The 19,358-nt window shown below is 41.1% G+C and overlaps 1 protein-coding gene across 5 annotated transcripts in view; it reads right to left on the bottom strand.

Moving 5' to 3' along the window:
• Window positions 1–19,358, bottom strand: part of MSRA (methionine sulfoxide reductase A) — a 388,589-nt gene that overhangs the window by 154,210 nt on the left and 215,021 nt on the right. For 4 of the 5 annotated variants that reach the window (XR_008618287.1, XR_008618289.1, XR_008618288.1 and 1 more), the window contains exon 4: window positions 2,479–2,523. The exons of the other annotated variant lie outside the window; for it this stretch is intronic. Coding sequence is in view for 1 of the 4 variants with exons in the window: in XM_055087349.1 (XP_054943324.1) it covers window positions 2,479–2,523 (45 nt within the window). In the remaining 3 variants the exon portion in view is untranslated. The remainder of the gene's footprint in view (window positions 1–2,478; window positions 2,524–19,358) is intronic. 5 annotated transcript variants of the gene reach the window in all.

Genomic DNA, 19,358 nt, shown 5'->3' with positions numbered 1-19,358 from the left:
ACACACACACACACACTCACACACACACACACACACACTCACACACACACACACACACACACACACACACACACACACACACAGCGCTCGGGCTCTGTTAACCATAAAATGCTCCAGGACTTCGTTCCCTCTTATTCTCTCCATCCCATCCCAGTAAGGCAGTAACTCAATAACCATAAGCCTGAGTCATGGCTACATGCACAGCACAAAATGATGATGTGAGAAATCCACAGACATGTGATACAGGGCCTGCTCCTGGGGGCCTTCCGCAAACGCTAACACAAGATAGAAGGTATGAGGTGCCACTGGAGAAGTACAGGTAAGCTTCCCGAGTCTGGAAGGGAAGAGAACAGGGGAGGTCTCAGAGGAGGTGCAGCTGAACTGGACAGGGTGGTTTTGGGGGGCAGGCGAAGTGAGGAATGGAGAGTTGTTGTTCAATGGGTACGGAGTTTCAGGTTTGCAAGATGAAAAGAGTGCTGAAGGTGGATGGTGGTGACGGCTGCACAACAATGTGAATGAATACTGCTGAACCGTGCACTTAAAAATAATCAAGTTGGTGAATTTTATGTTCTATTTATTTTACCATAATTAAAGAGAAAAAGAAAAGGAAGATTGGGAAGGAAAGCATTAAAATCTGGATAAATGCTGTGCTCAGACTGCTTCACACTTGTCTTTAAGTTCTCCCTTGATTTTAAAGAAGGCAAAATCAGAAATCATTGATAATAATAACAATGGCGGACACTTATAGCTTGCTCTGTATGAGGCATGGTTCTAAGCGGTTTACATATACAAGCCAATAAGGAGGTACTCTTAATATACCCATTTTAAAGATGAGCACAATTAGGCACACTGGTTAAATGGCACGACCAAGAGCACAACGCCAGCAGTGGGCAGACTTGCAATACAGACTAAAGAGTCTAGCCCCAGAGTGTGAGCCCTTCCCCACCCCTACTGTACTAGGGAAAAGAGACAAGCAGGTACTCCTGGGAGAGGACCCACCACCAGAGGAAGACAGGGACCCCGAACCTAAAGGTTGGCACAAGGTGCGTTTAGCTAAGAAAGAATTTTAGGTTTCTGTAAACCTTTTTTAAAAAAATGATTCACCCTCCCTTTAACCAAATTTCCTAATTAACTAATTATCATCCAAGAAAAGCAGTGGATGAGACATTTCTCCTATATTCATTCCAACTGGAGCCTAGGGTCCTATTGCAACCTGGGACACCCGCAGTCAGCCCACACTGGTAATCCACGTGAAGACAGAATTCAGCTGTCCCAGCGCCACAGGAGCCCAGATAGCCTCCTGACAAACACGGAGACGGCTCTGAAGTCAGCAGATGCTGATGTGCGTCTTTATATGACAAAAATGTAAGATTCGTTGTGTGTCAATGGAACCTAAGACAATGTCTGGATGCATCTCACATGGTTTATTGGAATAGAAACTCCTGTTAAAAAACCTTTACCAAGCAAAGAGAAAGCAGTGTGTGTATGAACGCGTGTGTGTGTATGTGGGTGTTTGTGTGTGCACACACTTGTGCAATATATAATATGAATATATTACATACAATGTGTCGGTCTATCATTTGAACTGGCTGGGCTTTCAAGGAAGTCTTCGGGGCTAGGTTTAAGGAAGTTTCTGGAACTAAGAATGGGATTTTTCCCTCATTTTGTATACAAAAGCAGTGTGCAAGCTCTATGCATTTTCTAAGCGTCAGCTCTGAGCTCGATTGTGTGTGTGTGTGTGTGTGTGTTGGGGGTGGGGGGGGATGGTGGGAAGTTAGTCAAACTAAATCCAAGTCTTTTCCTCAACAAACTACGGAGAGGAGGTGATGAGAGATATGGCGGCAATCTGCTTTTCTACATTTTTGATGGAGAACCCTGAATTCCAGGATCAAGAGTACAAATTTTGTGACAAGACAAAGTGAGTGGCTGAAGCTGCATTATTTCAAGATTCACTTAGCAGCCCTGTGTGGGCTGCTGTGGTGGTGATATGGTCTGGAGGCAGAGGTAGTGACTGAGGGGACTCTTCTGGGTTCACCCTCATCCACCTTCCCCATCACTCACTGATCAGAGAACACACTAGAATGAGCTGAAGGCTTTGCCTCAGGTGCTGCCACCGTGGCTGCCTCACATCACGAAGACACAACTGGGCTGCGGGGACGACTGGGCTAGACACCAATGGGACACAGAATGAACGTCTATCCCCCAAGCGGCTGGAAAGTATGAGCTTCTCTAGGTTTGTTAATATCGAAAAACATCTGGATACATGGATTTTATAGTTTTCACCCTGGTAGATATCGATTATGTAGGTTAGTATAAATTATATTCCTTGACCACCAAAATAACTAATGAAAATAAGTTCAAAGTGACTTTCAAAATATACATTTCAAGCTGAAGACACATCAATAACTATTTCTGCACTATGTTATGTACTCTGGCCCTTCTGCAAATTAGGGATAATTGTACTTGCCAGACACTTACTTCCGAGGTTGGTGAGAGGATAATGTTTGTAAAGCCCATTGGTTGCTGTGGATGAAAGGTTTTTGATTAGTACAAATTATAAATTATTACTATTCATTAGGAAGAACAAATGAATTATTTTATCTCCTAATGCATCTCTGACATCCACATGCTATTGTACACAAGAGGACAGTCTTGGAGAACACACCCCATTCACAGCACTGCTATTAAACAAAACTACATCCCTCTCTACCTTAAAAAGGAACGCTTCGGAGCAGCCTGAAAAACCTGAAAAGTCAGTCCCAGATTTCTTTGTCCCTTTATCTAAAAGCAGGAAAAAATATAATTAGAAACGTGGATAAGAAGCCTTGGCCATTGTGCTTGGTTATAAGCTTCAGATGTTTGGCTCCCAGCTCGATAATGGCCATCTTCTTGATCAGTGTCCCTGTATAAAGCAGGCTCCTACTTCACAGACGGGCGGGGGGGCCAGGGTTTCTGGCACAGAGAATAAAGTAAAATCCTCCACAGAGGAGCCACTCCACACAATCCAGTCATTGTGTAGATTTGATACCATTTTCCCCTGTGGCACATGCCAGAAATCGTCTCTTAAAGACTGTTTCTCATCTACAGCATTTTCTAAGGTGTGTTACATATAGCCTACTTGCTCCTATGTTCTCTGCAATTGTATTGTTTCAAGATTCTGCTTTCTCAAAATCATATAGTCTAAGCCTTTGTGCTAGTCAGTCAGCACCACCAGATTCTCAAGGTTGCACCATCGCAGTCTCTTAGTATATGATCGTCCATGGGGGTGGAAGTGGGAAAATTGTGTTCATGTCAATGTTCCTCATTAATTTTCATTAAGTTTATCCTTTTTGATAAATAAGTTACACTTTGTTATTTAACATTTCCAATGAGAGGAGGAGGAGGAGGAAGGGGAGAGACGGAGAGGGAGAAGAGATAATGAGAATTGGCACATACAAATTTAAACGCTAGTTAAGAGCTATTATAATTTATTGGTGATTTCAGTAGAAAATGCTTCCTTCTTTGGTAACAGTTTTATTGAGATAAAAATCCACATAATGTACAATTCAACCATTTAAAGTGTACAATTCAATGTGTTTTAGTGTATTCACAGAGTTGGGCACCCATCACCACAATCAATTTTAAAGCATTTTCATGATGCTAAAAAGAAACCCCATACCCTTTAACTCATCCTCCTAACCCTCCATCCCCTCCAACCCTAGGAATCCACTAATCTGTTTATTCCTCTCTCTCTAGATTTCTATATTCTGGACATTTCAAATACATGGAGTCATATACTATGTAGTCTTCTGTGACTAGCTTCTTTCACTTGGGATAATGTTTTCAAGGTCGGCCATGTTGTTGCATGTATCAGTAATCCCACATGCCGCGGAGCGGCTGGGCCCGTGAGCCATGGCCGCTGAGCCTGCGCGTCCAGAGCCTGTGCCCCGCAGCGGGAGAGGCCGCGGCAGAGGAAGGCCCGCATACCACAAAAAAAAAAAAAAAAAAAAAAAAAGAGTACAAATTTTGTGACAAGACAAAGTGAGTGGCTGAAGCGGCATTATTTCAAGATTCACTTAGCAGCCCTGTGTGGGCTGCTGTGGTGGTGATATGGTCTGGAGGCAGAGGTAGTGACTGAGGGGACTCTTCTGGGTTCACCCTCATCCACCTTCCCCATCACTCACTGATCAGAGAACACACTAGAATGAGCTGAAGGCTTTGCCTCAGGTGCTGCCACCGTGGCTGCCTCACATCACGAAGACACAACTGGGCTGCGGGGACGACTGGGCTAGACACCAATGGGACACAGAATGAACGTCTATCCCCCAAGCAGCTGGAAAGTATGAGCTTCTCTAAGTTTGTTAATATCGAAAACATCTGGATACATGGATTTTATAGTTTTCACCCTGGTAGATATCCATTATGTAGGTTAGTATAAATTATATTCCTTGACCACCAAAATAACTAATGAAAATAAGTTCAAAGTGACTTTCAAAATATACATTTCAAGCTGAAGACACATCAATAACTATTTCTGCACTATGTTATGTACTCTGGCCCTTCTGCAAATTAGGGATAATTGTACTTGCCAGACACTTACTTCCGAGGTTGGTGAGAGGATAATGTTTGTAAAGCCCATTGGTTGCTGTGGATGAAAGGTTTTTGATTAGTACAAATTATAAATTATTACTATTCATTAGGAAGAACAAATGAATTATTTTATCTCCTAATGCATCTCTGACATCCACATGCTATTGTACACAAGAGGACAGTCTTGGAGAACACACCCCATTCACAGCACTGCTATTAAACAAAACTACATCCCTCTCTACCTTAAAAAGGAACGCTTCGGAGCAGCCTGAAAAACCTGAAAAGTCAGTCCCAGATTTCTTTGTCCCTTTATCTAAAAGCAGGAAAAAATATAATTAGAAACGTGGATAAGAAGCCTTGGCCATTGTGCTTGGTTATAAGCTTCAGATGTTTGGCTCCCAGCTCGATAATGGCCATCTTCTTGATCAGTGTCCCTGTATAAAGCAGGCTCCTACTTCACAGACGGGCGGGGGGGCCAGGGTTTCTGGCACAGAGAATAAAGTAAAATCCTCCACAGAGGAGCCACTCCATACAATCCAGTCATTGTGTAGATTTGATACCATTTTCCCCTGTGGCACATGCCAGAAATCGTCTCTTAAAGACTGTTTCTCATCTACAGCATTTTCTAAGGTGTGTTACATATAGCCTACTTGCTCCTATGTTCTCTGCAATTGTATTGTTTCAAGATTCTGCTTTCTCAAAATCATATAGTCTAAGCCTTTGTGCTAGTCAGTCAGCACCACCAGATTCTCAAGGTTGCACCATCGCAGTCTCTTAGTATATGATCGTCCATGGGGGTGGAAGTGGGAAAATTGTGTTCATGTCAATGTTCCTCATTAATTTTCATTAAGTTTATCCTTTTTGATAAATAAGTTACACTTTGTTATTTAACATTTCCAATGAGAGGAGGAGGAGGAGGAAGGGGAGAGACGGAGAGGGAGAAGAGATAATGAGAATTGGCACATACAAATTTAAACGCTAGTTAAGAGCTATTATAATTTATTGGTGATTTCAGTAGAAAATGCTTCCTTCTTTGGTAACAGTTTTATTGAGATAAAAATCCACATAATGTACAATTCAACCATTTAAAGTGTACAATTCAATGTGTTTTAGTGTATTCACAGAGTTGGGCACCCATCACCACAATCAATTTTAAAGCATTTTCATGATGCTAAAAAGAAACCCCATACCCTTTAACTCATCCTCCTAACCCTCCATCCCCTCCAACCCTAGGAATCCACTAATCTGTTTATTCCTCTCTCTCTAGATTTCTATATTCTGGACATTTCAAATACATGGAGTCATATACTATGTAGTCTTCTGTGACTAGCTTCTTTCACTTGGGATAATGTTTTCAAGGTCGGCCATGTTGTTGCATGTATCAGTATTTCATTCTTTTTTATTGTCAATTAATATTCCATTATATGTATATACCACATTTTATTTATGCATTCACCAACTGATGGGCATTTGAGTTGTTTCCACTTTTTGCTATTATAAATAGCTAAATACTGCTGCTATAAACATTCATGCATCAGCTTTTGTGTGGACTTACATTGTCATTTCTCTTGAGTATATATCTAGGAGTAGGACTGCTGGATTATACAGTAACTCTATGTTTAACCTTTTGATGAACTGTCAGACTATATTCCAAAGGGACCATTTTCCCTGCACCATTTTCCGTTCCCTCCAGCAATGTATGAGGGTTACAAATGCTTTTTTTTTTTTTTTTTTGGGGTATGCGGACCTCCCTCTGTTGTGGCCTCTCCCGTTGCGGAGCACAGGCTCCGGATGTGCAGGCCCAGCGGCCATGGCTCACGGGCCCAGCCGCTCCGCGGCATGTGGGATCCGCCCAGACCGGGGCGCGAACCCGGTTCCCCTGCATCGGCAGGCGGACGCGCAACCACTGCGCCACCAGGGAAGCCCCACAAATGCTTTTTTGACCTAACAGATAACAGTATCAAAAAGTAATTTTGAAAATAAATAATTCAAAAAGAAGAATCACAATAAAAAATTTTAAATACTTAAAACCAAATTGTAAAGAAAAGACTACTATCAAAACTATTGAAAGGCAGCAAAAGTGGTTCTTTGATGGATATTTATAATTTTAATTCAATTATATTATAAGGAAGGAGCAAAAAGTAAAAATATCAACGAACAAAGTAACAAGCCAAAAAGAGAACTACAGAATAATACAAAGATATTTGAAGAAAGGAAGTAAAAGAGGGAAGCATAAACTAATGAAACATGAAATAAACATTTAATAGAAAGGATCACAAAGCCAAAAATTGATCAAGAAAAAAGACAAAGCACAAATAAATTCTATTATAAATAAAATGGGACCCTAACCACTGATGTAGCAAACATTAAAAAGATGAGAAAAACATTATAATAACCCCATACTAATAAACTGCTTAGAAAATATAACTTTCCAAAACTGACCCACAAAGAAAAAGACTGAATTCTCTTCAATAACCATTTAAAAATCTGGATTGTTAGTTAAAAAAAAAAAAATCCTACCAAAAGGGAAACATGAGGTCTGGAGGGCTTTACAGGTAAATTCTATACAATAGTCAAGAGACAGATTATCCAAACGTTATACAAACTCTTAAAATAATAGAAAAAGGGTGAACACTGCCCTAACACATTCTGTGAGGTTGGTATAACTTGATACTAAAAGTAGACAAGGACAGTAAAAAAAAAAAACTAAAAATTATAGGCCAATCTCATTCATGAAGCAAGATGCAAACTCCAAACCAAAATTAACAGCAAAGTGAACCCAGCAATATATTAAAAAACTAAAACTTCATGGCTAACTTAGGTTTATCTCAAAATGTAATCAAAATCATGACCAGGAATTTCTCATGGAAGTTCAACAAAGGGCTAAGGATAGCCAAGACTCTCCTCAAAAACTAGTTGAAAAGACTTGTCTTACCAATTATGTAATTAATAATTAAGACAGTGCATTGGTGCAGTGACAGAAAAATAGAGCTAAGGAATAAAACAATGAGCCCAGAAAGAGACCCATGCAAGTATGAAAACTTACTACATGACAGAGGTTATATTATAGGTTCCTCGAACACTTGATTATTCACAGAAACAAAGCTAAATTCAGGTCCTTGCAAAGTAAACAAAAAACAATTCTATTTACATTAAAACTTTTAATGTAAAAGGCAAAACTCCTTTATTATCTTTTAGAAGCCAACAGAGGGGATCCTGGGTTAATCCTGGGTTAATCTACGCAAGATACAAAATGCACAAACCATGAAGAAAAAGATAAATAATTCCACCTCATTAAAATTAAGAACTTCTCATCAAAAGACACAATAAAGAATTTTAAAAAGAAAAACCATCAAAGGCAAGAAAAACATTTGTTATACATATAACTGTCAAAGGATTAGCATCCAAAATATATAAAGAATTCCTTAAAATCAAGAAGGAAAGAGCCAAAAATCTCAACAGGATAATTAGCAGAAGATCTAAATAGGCATTTCACAGAAGAGAAATACAATTAGTCAACAAACATATGAAAATTACTTCTATTGCATTAGTAATCAAAACGCAAATTAAAATCACAAGACGCCATTTCATACTCACAGAATTGGCAAAAATTTTATACCTTGAAATAGGCCCATCCTACTTTGGAAATCAAAAACTGTGATTCTCTACAATTCAAAATTCCAGAAGGAACCTAGAGATACTCTTACACACATGTACCTGGAGAGGTGCAAGGATGTACAAAGCAACACTGTTTACAATAGGAAAATAATATAAACAACCTAATGCCCATCTATAGGAAAATGAAAAATAAATTACAGCATGGCCATACAATGACATACCATCAGCAGAAAAACAGTGATGGACTATAGCTGTGTGGCTCGATATGGACGAATCTCAGGAACAAACTGTTGACTGACAAAAATAATTCATGCAAGAATCCATATAGTACGATACCACTTATAAAATGGTCTAAACAGGCAAAACTAAATAATATGTTGCTTTTGGATACACTAGCTTGTGGCAAAACCACCAAGAACAGCAAAGGAACAATAAACACCATTGTCCAGATGGTGGACAGTGCTACAAAGAAGGCCTGGGGATGCGCCGGGCGGCAAGGGCAGGGGCATGCTCCAGTCATCCACATTAGTGGTCAAGTTCTAGTTCTTAACTGGAGTGGTGGGTTCCTTCCATTATTAGCCTTTGTAATTTAAATTCACTTTATAGAATCCCTTTCAGGGGTCATATATTTAATTTTATTTAAAAAGGAACACCTATAATATCCCTAGAACATCAGCCTTATATCTGTTTTTATTAAAAGAAACTATGGATATTAACTTTTATTTTTCATTTAAGAGCAAGTTATTCCAAACACCTCTCCTAGGCATTTAACTTTAATTATGCATCCAAGTACACGAGTTAATTACTAGTCTACTCAATTTTTTTAAGTTATACTGTGTCAATCTAGAACTGAAAATAATCATTCTCGTTACAGAGGCCATGATTCAAACCTCTTTTTCCCTACTCTATTAAAAGCTACTCTTCAGAAGCCTTGCAAATAATAAAACCCAAAAGGTGGCTTGGAGGTTGTTCAATGACTCTTGGAGGGTCTCTGCTAGGAAGTGAAACATGATTCCCTTTTGCCTTTTGTTGTTTAAGCCTGCCAGTGGATGTATTTTGTTATGGCAGCCCTAGGAAATTAATACATCTGCTATTGGGGTAATCTCTATATGTGGTAGATGGATAATTAAGGCTTCTTTTCCTCACTGGTAATTTTGTGGGTTTCTGGGGGATCCTCCCTCTGAGAACCTCAGGCCACTGTTCTCTGGAGGTGGGCAGGGCCCCTCTCCATCTGCTCCAGCCCTACCTGCTCCCTAACCTCTGGGCTTCCAGCAGTCTGCCCCATAGTTTTTCTTTGTGCGAGTCCCCTGGCCCCTCCATGTGGTCCTCATGCGAGAGATACTTTGGAAAAGATCCCAGGCTGCCTCCTTAGCACGGGGTCCAATTCTGGACAGCACAGACCTTTGCCCCACCATGGAGGGAGCACCACTAGACCCCAGGCTGGCTGTGTCTTCTTTCCATTGCTGGCCAGGCAGCTCCTGCCGCAGGCTTATTAGTCTCTATCCTCCACGGGCAGGAATTACACACCAATCCTTACATTTCCGAGATTCCAGGAGCAGATGTGAAATTCTCCAGGTACTCTCCTGGAGGCCTCCTTCACTTGGCTTGAGGTAACAATAAAGTATCCACTTTACGGGCTTTCCTTAGGTATTGGGTAGGGGAGGATGCATCATTCTCCAGCAACTCCTCCCAAGAAATCCTCTCTCTCAACTCTAACCCCCTCTGTCTAACACTGGTATAAAGCATTTTACAATTTCCTAGAATGTCCTATATAGATGGTCTAAAACCTCCCCACAGAATGTGGGGCTTGGCACTGCCTGCATTGTTCTAGGTTCTGGGGCTCTGCTGACATTGGTGAGTAGAATTTTTTTTTTTTCTTTTTTTTTGGTTGCGCTGTGTGGCTTGTGGGATCTCAGTTCCCCGACCAGGGACTGAACCCGGGCGACAGCAGTGAAAGCCCAAAATCCTAACCACTAGGCCACCAGGGAACTCCCCTGGTGAGTAGAATTTAACACCCAGTTCCACTTGACTTTCCTGTTGCTTACTTCCCTAGATGACATTGTAATAGGGAAGAACAAATCTGACTCCATGTTAGAACTGTTTCTTTTACTTTAACCTTTGTATTCTATTGCTTTTGCTACAAGTTAAGAATGTTGCCTATAATCTGAAATATACAGGACAGCCCATTCTCAAGGCTCTGATCTTTAAAGGTGTAACAATTTTCCATTCATATAGTGATTAAAAGTTGCCAAACAGAGAATAATATTTATCTTGTTGAAGGTTTACAGGAACATCGTGACCTGACCTACCTTGAGAGATGCAAAAACAAAAGGTTCTGACACCAAGACGTCTGCAACAACCAACCACACCCCCTCCCCTTTTAGTAAAAGAAGCCTGAATTCTAACCTGGGTAAGATGGCTCTTTGGGACGCTAGTCCACCATCTCCCCGCTCTGCTGGCTTTCCAAATAAAGTCGTATTCCTTGCTCCAACACCTCGTCTCTTGATTTACTGGCCTGTCGTGCAGCAAGCAGTACAAGCCTGGACTTGGTAACAATATGGAGGACTCTATCAGTAGAAGTGACTGAGAAGAAGCCAGCTACAGGCTGACAAAGGCCACACGCCACGGTGGCTTTCCACGTCTTCTTGTTCTCTGCAGCTCTAGACCCCCTAAACTCTTTGGCTGGATGACTTATCCCCAGAGAGTAGAGCTGTTTCCTATTCCCCATGTAACAAGGTAGGAGAATTAGCCTGTTTCTTGAAGGGAGAAGTTTCAGACGAACCCTAGAGGTCAGGGGTGGTGGAGCCTGGGATTAGCTGATGGGAAAACCCTGGGACCCAATCTTCATAAGGGCAGGAGCTGAATCACATTTTGCCTTTGAACCCGAAGCATCTAAGTTCTGTGCCTTCTATGCAGCAGATGATCAATGAATGCTCCTTAAACTGAGCTCTAAATACACAGGCCTTTGGGAGCCTGACTATGCTGGGGTTTCATGGAAAAACTTGGGAAAACTGAAGACAACTGATGGATTTTTGTTATGCTTTGACGATTTTAAAACACATTTTAGTATCTGTGGGGAATTAGTCAATGCCAGACTATTATGTTTATGCTGCATGTGAGCCATATGATCTTTCCTCAATCTTCCTTTCCTGCTAGTCTTTCCCTCCACTTCTACTCAAGGGCCACCCTTTCCTAACACTTTCCTCACACACACTCGGGGACTTCAGTCTGGACTAACCTCTTTTCCCAGCCTCTTAATCTGCCCCCTGTCAGCTCCTGCATGACACCTTTCTGAATCTCAGCCAGAAAGTACCTCTTGCTCCTCCAAGTTCTCAGCGCTGTCCACCCGGATCTGTTCTGGGGCCCCCTGAGCACTTCCTACCTTAAATTAGAATTATCTTCTCTGCTCTACTAGATGATGAGCTTCTTGAATTACAATACGGTTATGTCATAAGGACCTGTGTACTCCTCAGAGCACCCACGCTGACAAGTACCATAGAATGGCACTCAACAAGCATTGAAAGAATTTTTGTATAACATGCATATGTTTTAACAATGCACATAATTTATTCTTCAGTGATGGGAAAGACTGACAAAGAGGGTTAACTTGTATGAGTTATAGGTCCGATTTATAGGTTTGGTTTTACAGTTGTTTTGCAGTAAAACAAAGTCATGACTTTTTTATGGTTTTCTTTTTTCAGAAACTAAAAATGTACATAGAAATACTTAGAAACGTGTTTTAAAAATCTGCCATTCTCCCATTAGCCAATGATATCTTATATCAAGTTTACAACAATAAGAGAAATTTGATCATCTTATGGCAACACTTCTCTTATGAGCCCAGGCTTTATGATAACAAAGGTTTTATCTTATTTTTATTTTGTGTTTACTTTTGTATGTAATTGAATGGAATGTCTAAACACCTATACAGCTGCTTGTTTATTCTTATTGCAAAATCCCAGAAAGCACACGTTTTGTCCAAATTGATGACCCTAAGTATTAAAATCCTGTTACATTCTTAAAGTTCTATTTTTTATAGAGATTATTTTTAGACATATACCTTCAAATGAAACAGGATTACGGAACAAGAACCTTGAATTATGTGTGTATGAAATGAAAACCACAGGGAAGGAACACATCTGGGTTTTAAATGCACACCAGTAACCACCCAGGTAAATATTACAATCCTAAACGTGCACTTACATCACATTGTATGGTTAGCCAAGCACTGGCCCATGGGATTGCACACACTGTTTGCTGTCTATCCAACAGCTATCTACGTCTTGCTTATCGAATACCAAGTCAGTTCAGGAGCCAGGCAGTCAGGCAGCTGTGGGCGGGCTGGGCCCCTCTGACTTACCAGGTGTAAGTTTTGACTGTTCTATCTCCTTATGGCCATTGCATTCCTCTTTTCAGTGACTGGTCTAGGCACAGGCACGTGAAACAATTCTAGCTAAAGAGATTTAAGGGGATGTCTTCTGAAGCACTTCTAGGAAACTCTTCTTCTTACAAAAAGGACACAAAAATGGAGCATTAACCCCCTTTTCTTGACAGTGGATCCTGAAATTGAGGACTTGATGCATGAAATTGTGGCAGCCATCCAGGACCAATGAGGGATGCTGCCAAAGCTCAGAATGGCAGAGCAGAAAGACAGGAAGAACCTGAATTCTTGATGATTTTTTTTTGAGCCACCGAATCTATTACCCTGGAACTTCTTGACTTCTAGTTATGAGAAAGAGTACATGTTCCTATTTTTAAGCCAATTTTAGTTGAGATTTCTGTTATTTGCCACCAAAAGTATCCTAAATAATCCACATATTGGATCTCATTAAATCCTCACAACAATGGTGTGAAACAGGCATTTTACAAATGAAGCAAACGAAATAGCAAAAAGTTAATCTTCTGTGCCAAGGTCACACATCTATAAATGGCATAACTGGATCTGAAACCAGGTCTGATTCCAAATTTGGTGTTTCTTCCCATGAAACCTGATGACACACACACAAAAAGCCTAGAGCAAGAAAACATAGTGTCAAATCATCCTGACATTCTTAACAAGTCTAAGGCAAACTGTGCCATCATGGAAATAGACTAGCCACTGAGTGCAAATGCTAGTTCTGTCAAAGACTCTGAGATTATGTTTGAACCACTTAACATTTCTCAATTAGAAGTCTTATATTCTTTAACTCTAATTTAAATCAAGCAATTTCAAGACAAATCCAAAAACATTAAGTGCCAAACATTTGTCCACAACTATTTGGCATTTGGGGAGATACACCACAAACCAAATGCTAGCTTGTCCTTAAAGAAAGGAACTTGTTCACCTGAGAAGCTAAGTCACAGACAGTACTTGAAAAAGCTAAAGAAACACAGTAAGGACTATATCATATATTAGCCTATATGTCAATGATAGCACAATAGATGCTAAATATAGCATGAGACTCAAAAGTAGTATGGACCCCACGTTCGGGTGTCACACATCACTCAACAGCCAACAAAATATCTCATGCCTCCTATGTTTTAGGTTCAACCATATGAAATTGCTAATATCCAACCTTTTTTTTTTTTTTTTACTAAAAAAGTGGCAATTTTGTGTGTTTCAACCCTGCTAGACCCAGAGATACAGCAGAAAAAAGAAAGCATTTGATGTAGTGGGAGAGTCAGAGAGGTAAACCTCAGTAACGATACAGTGGACAAGTGCTCAATAGGAGGGCATGTCCAGGCTGGGGTAAGAGCACAGGGGGGAGGCACTGAGCCCAAACTTGTGAAGTCAGGGGAGGTTGCCCAAAAGAGGAGATGCTTAAAGTGAGTTCTCGGTGGGAAGTAGCTTTGATGTGACTGGTTTCTTCAGCCTCTAAAGATGTGTATTTCTAAATGAATACTCATACTCTTTCCTACTTTTACCCATCACACGTCTGGAAAGACAGCTGTTTCATATTAATTAATTCTTTTAACAGGGTTACATTGAGTGGTTTATATGGAAGACATGTAATGCACTCTTTAATCATCACCCCATCCATCAAGGTGAGAATTAGTAACCCCACTTTTACTAACGAAGACACGGTGGCTCAAAACGATACCCAAGATCATGTAGCCATTTAGTAGCAGAGCCTAGAAAAAATTCTGGTAGGAAATAAGAAGAAAAACAACAGCAGGATGCCCATATAATCAATGGCCTAAATGCCCTATGTTTAAAAAACAAAAAAACAAAAAACCTCAACCACCAAAGGAAAAAAATGTTTACTTCTACTTTAAGGCAAAAATCTGTTCTGGTTACTAAACCTGCTCAACAAGGCCACCATAATTGCCCTGTTTGTTACCCAAATGGCACTCGTAAGACTTAGAGCTCAAATAAAGTTCAAAGACCAAGCCAGAGGTCAAACTAGTCAGAATAGGGTTTGGAGATGCTTAGGTCCTTTGAAATCAACTTAAAAAGACCACCAGAGACGTCTAAGGCTCCACAAAGAGCTGCACTCACAAGTGATAACCATTTCAGCACTTTCTTCCAGGAGTTCCCATAAAACTGCAGGAAGGCAGAGCTGAAAGTAACTCAGGACTGCAGCAGATTCTGCAGGCTCTTCACCAGAAACGTGCTTCCTAGTCTTCACAAGGCCACCACCTTCACTACATTTCCTGGCAGTCAGTGTGGCTACGTGATCGAGTTCTACAAAGAACGTGAGCAGAAGTGATGTGTGCCATTTCTGAGCCATGGCCTCTCAGCCGCAGGGGTGCCCTCTCCACGCTCCCTCTGCCCACCTGATAGGCGTGGATGGCAACAGGGTCAGAGGGGACAACAGAGCCACAAAATGACAGGAAGCTGTCTGGGTCCCTGAATCACCACGTGAGGAAAGCTGCCCGCTGACCAGGAAGGCCCACTGTCAGTTGTTACATGAACAAGAAGTAAATCTGCACTGTGTTTGAGCCACTGTATATTTGGGGGGTTTATTTGTTATAGCCGGTAGTCTAATCCCATAGATAGCAGCATAACCAGGCCAAAAAGCAGGGGTGCTGTGGAATTCCTTTGGGGCTCTGAGCACATCTTCTAAGACCAAGGCTACCCCCTGCTGTACCTGGCTCCCAGGCCCAGCCTCCTCCAGTCCAGGGCACCACCACAAAGCATTTCTGGAAGTGAGATCTAAAGAATAAGCAAATGAGTGACTCACCTGAGGGCTAAGTATTAAAGGAGACGGTGAACATCTGCGCTACAAGGGATAGCAAAATACTGGGCAGAAAAAGAGGGAAAAGTGGCAAAAGGGTCTAGAACTTGGCCTTAGCACAGTATGTATTACTCCTTGGTACAGTTTTTATTGCCCATCTAAAGAGTTCTTGATTCAAACGAAGTTTATCTCAGTAAGTAGCCAAAGAAGTACAAATAAGATGACCGTTTATTTATAAGAAAGATGACTCTAGGTATTAAATCCTCTTACATTCTTAAAGTTTTTTAAAATAAAGATTGTTTTAGACATATACCTTCAAATGAAACTGGACTAAGGCACAAGAACCTGGATGTATGTGTGTAAGAAATGAAAACCACAGGGAAGGAACACATCTGGGGGTTTAGATACAACTAAAAGTACATTCAGGGACTTCCCTGGTGGAGCAGTGGTTAAGAATCCACCTGCCAATGCGGGGGACACGGGTTCGAGCCCTGGTCCGGGAAGATCCCACATGCCGCGGAGCAACTAAGCCCGTGTGCCACAGCTACTGAGCCTGTGCTCCAGAGCCCGCGAGCCACAACTACTGAAGCCCGCTCACCCAGAGCCCGTGTTAGCACCACAACAAGAGAAGCCACCACAATAAGCCCATGCACTGCAACGAAGAGTAGACCCCGCTCGCTGCAACTAGAGAAAGCCCGTGCACAGCAACAAAGACCCAACACAGCCCAAAATAAATAAAATAAAATAAATAAATTTATTTTTTAAAAAGTACATGCAATGATACTGAGTTATCTGAGGCTCTTTGACTTCCAGAAATTACCATATTTGACACAAATATCAGTAAATTTGGTCATTTATACTTTACACTTTGTAAAGCGGGAAAAGCAAGAAGACTACACTGGAATCAGACTCAGTAAATCCTATTTTTTAAATAGGGAAAGAAACCTTAGAAATTGGATCTATAGAGTAATAGGACTAGACAGGATTTTAGAAAGCCTCCTCCTCAATTTCCTAATTTCATATATGAGAAAACTTAGGCACAGGGAGGTTGAGTCACTTTCCCAACATAACACAGCTTTTTGGCGAGAAAAAAATGGAGTAACTCCAGGTTTGCTGACTCCCAGACACCTGGGTTCCCTGGCTCTGGTAACATAGAAGGAAGATCAAACTTAACCTCAGAAAAATACCTGAACTACACTTTCGAATAGCTAAATTATACTATAGGGACAAGAAATGCGACCTAGAATTCAGACCATCTTAAGTTGGCCAGGATACCTTTTACAAGAATAATTTCATTGAGCTTAAAAAAATTATTAAAGACATTTTTAAAACATTGCCCTTAATTTCTTCTACTATCACCCACCACTGTTAGTATAAAAATCTAGGTCTCAAGTAATGAGGTATCTACTTTGTTATTTAGCAAAGCTAACAGATTATTTTTAATCATTATACTGGTTATACATTTTCAATTACACAGAGAAAAAAATCAAATCCCTTTTAATTCTACCTTTCTTAACCCTGAAGGATATTTCTTCCAGATTTCACCAGCTGATACAATTCAGATGAAAAAAAGATCCTTCCTTTATTACTTAAAGGGAGCTGTAAATCAAATGTAGACCTCAGGGGCATCGGGACAAAGGGAGAGAAGGAGGGAGGGCTCATTTGCTTATTAGGTTTCCATAAAAAATTAAGAATAACAAGCAGATCTAAATCTGCCCACAACCGAAGCCTCATATCAGTTGCTACTGAAACATGAAAGACTTTTCTTACAAATTGCAATCAACCTAACTTTCTGTTGTCTCGCATACATACGTGCTGCTCCAATTGATGAGATGTTATTAATAAAGGAAGAGATGGCTACAAATTAAAGCAAGCCCTGCTTAATCACATTAATCCAGAGCAAGTCAAAGGCTTCAATTTTCGAAATAATTTTGGGCTTAATGCCTTAGAGATGGGCAGACTGCTCCATTGAGGCAGCAGCTGGTCCAATTTAAGCTGCATTGTGAGGCTGGAATTGTCAGGTCCTTACAGAAACAAGGAAGCCTGACAGTTTTCAGGATGCAACCAAAACTGCTGAGACAAAGGAAATTGCAAGAAATTGAAAGGGCCCTGTAACAGTTACAAAGCAGCCCACTGTTGGTGGATTGTATATGATTAACCAACTCTCACTGTCGGGATGGGGTGGCATGCACTCACTGAGACTCTGCCCCCAGCCATGGAGCCCCCACAGCTGCTGCAGGAAGCATAGTCAGGAACCACTACTTGGGGTGAGCGATTAGAAAAAGGCCCAGCCATAAGCACCAAGGCGGAGGGCACCCTCCACATGTTCCTATCTCCTCCACAGACATGGTGGCTGCACTGACCAAGACATGGACAGAGAGGCTGGACAGGCACCAACAAAGAAACACTGCCGGTATCTGACAGCCAGAAGGGGCTAAACTCTGAGAACAGGTTTGCAGCAGGGGGATTTGGTTTTCCTGAGCAATTATCTGAAAGATTTCCTATGCAACAAAATGAAAAAGTAGGTCAAAAACAAAACCCAAGTTCTAGGTTGTGAATTAAGAGATCTAATTTCTAATCCTAGATGTGCAACTCTGGCTGTGTGATGCTGGGCAAGTCACTTTATTCTCTGGGTCCTACTTTCTTCATGAATCAAACCAAGATTCCAGCTCGGTGTTACACAGCTTGCAAACAACAGAGCTGACTGACTCCAGACTTCCCACATCACCCACACGTACACATTTCCCATCGTATTAGGAGATGCCATAGCACGGTAGTAGCAGGGACTCTGGAATCAAAATGTCTGGGTTTGAATACTAATTCTGTCCCTCTCTGCTATTACTATTATCATTATTACTACTTATTTCACCACTCAACAACAAAGAGGCCCTACCAAGGTAAAGCTTTTCATGATTTCATCTGTCATAGCTCTCCAACTCTTCAAAAGTCCCGCATGTCAGAAAAGAAAACACATCCAATTTCAAACAGGAAAATCATGCTATTAACTCCCTCAGACCAGGCTTGAAATAAGGAAATAAGGCCTGGGTGACAACAAGGACCTCAATCGTGGTTGCAGCTCCCCTGCTTAGACAACTGTAGGCTACATTTCTGAAACTTCAGTGTGGAATTCACCTTGGAGTCACTCGGTTTATTGTATAATACGTTGTGTTTTCTCATTTCAGTGCTTTGGGTGTTGGTGGTTTTATTCTGGTAACAGTAATATTCTGCTGATATTACTCCTGTCTTTTTGGCATATTACAGGGCACTTTTAGAAAAAGGACACCTGGACTAGAAAAACAGCCATTAAAAATTATTCTACTAGTTAAACCAAATGAAAATAATGCATTTATATGTGATGTCGATTAATTCCAATATTAATGTAATAGCCCTAAGAAGCAAACCAATAAATGTTGGCCCAAATGAGTTTTGACTGAGTGAAATGACTTCATTGAGTTTTAAACAACTCAAAAGAGGAGGGATGGATGGACAGATGGATGGATAATGCACACATAGATAAATAAGTGGGGGTATGTATGGACAGACATACAGGCTCACTACAGTAACAGAGGTACTCCTGAAAAGTTCATGCCTTCTCCAGATTGGAACAGACCTTGGAGTTAGTCTGGCCCACCTCCTACCCTGGTTGAACCCTCACAACTTCACAGAGAATCACGGCAGCCTGTGTTTCCTCATTCTTAGTGTCAGGGTAACTGTAACATTTGGAGATAAGTGTCTGAGTTCCTCAGGGAATCTGCCAAAATATTCCTCCCTGTACCTTTCAGTAGTCTTGTTCCCTCTGAGTAACACATAATAATGACATTCTACTTCATGCGAAAACAACTAACATGCTCCCCATCTCCCAACACAGGCACCTAAGCCTTTGACTTAGCATTTGGAATTGAACCATAATAGTATGTTAGAAGGCTTCTGGGTTTAATAGATGTAGCAGGGCTTCCCTGGTGGCGCAGTGGTTGAGAGTCCGCCTGCCGATACAGGGGACACGGGTTCGTGCCC

This window comes from Physeter macrocephalus, chromosome 9 (genome assembly GCF_002837175.3).
Source record: "Physeter macrocephalus isolate SW-GA chromosome 9, ASM283717v5, whole genome shotgun sequence".
Taxonomy (NCBI): Eukaryota; Metazoa; Chordata; class Mammalia; order Artiodactyla; family Physeteridae; genus Physeter; species Physeter macrocephalus.
This window is presented reverse-complemented; position numbering and strand designations above follow the sequence as displayed.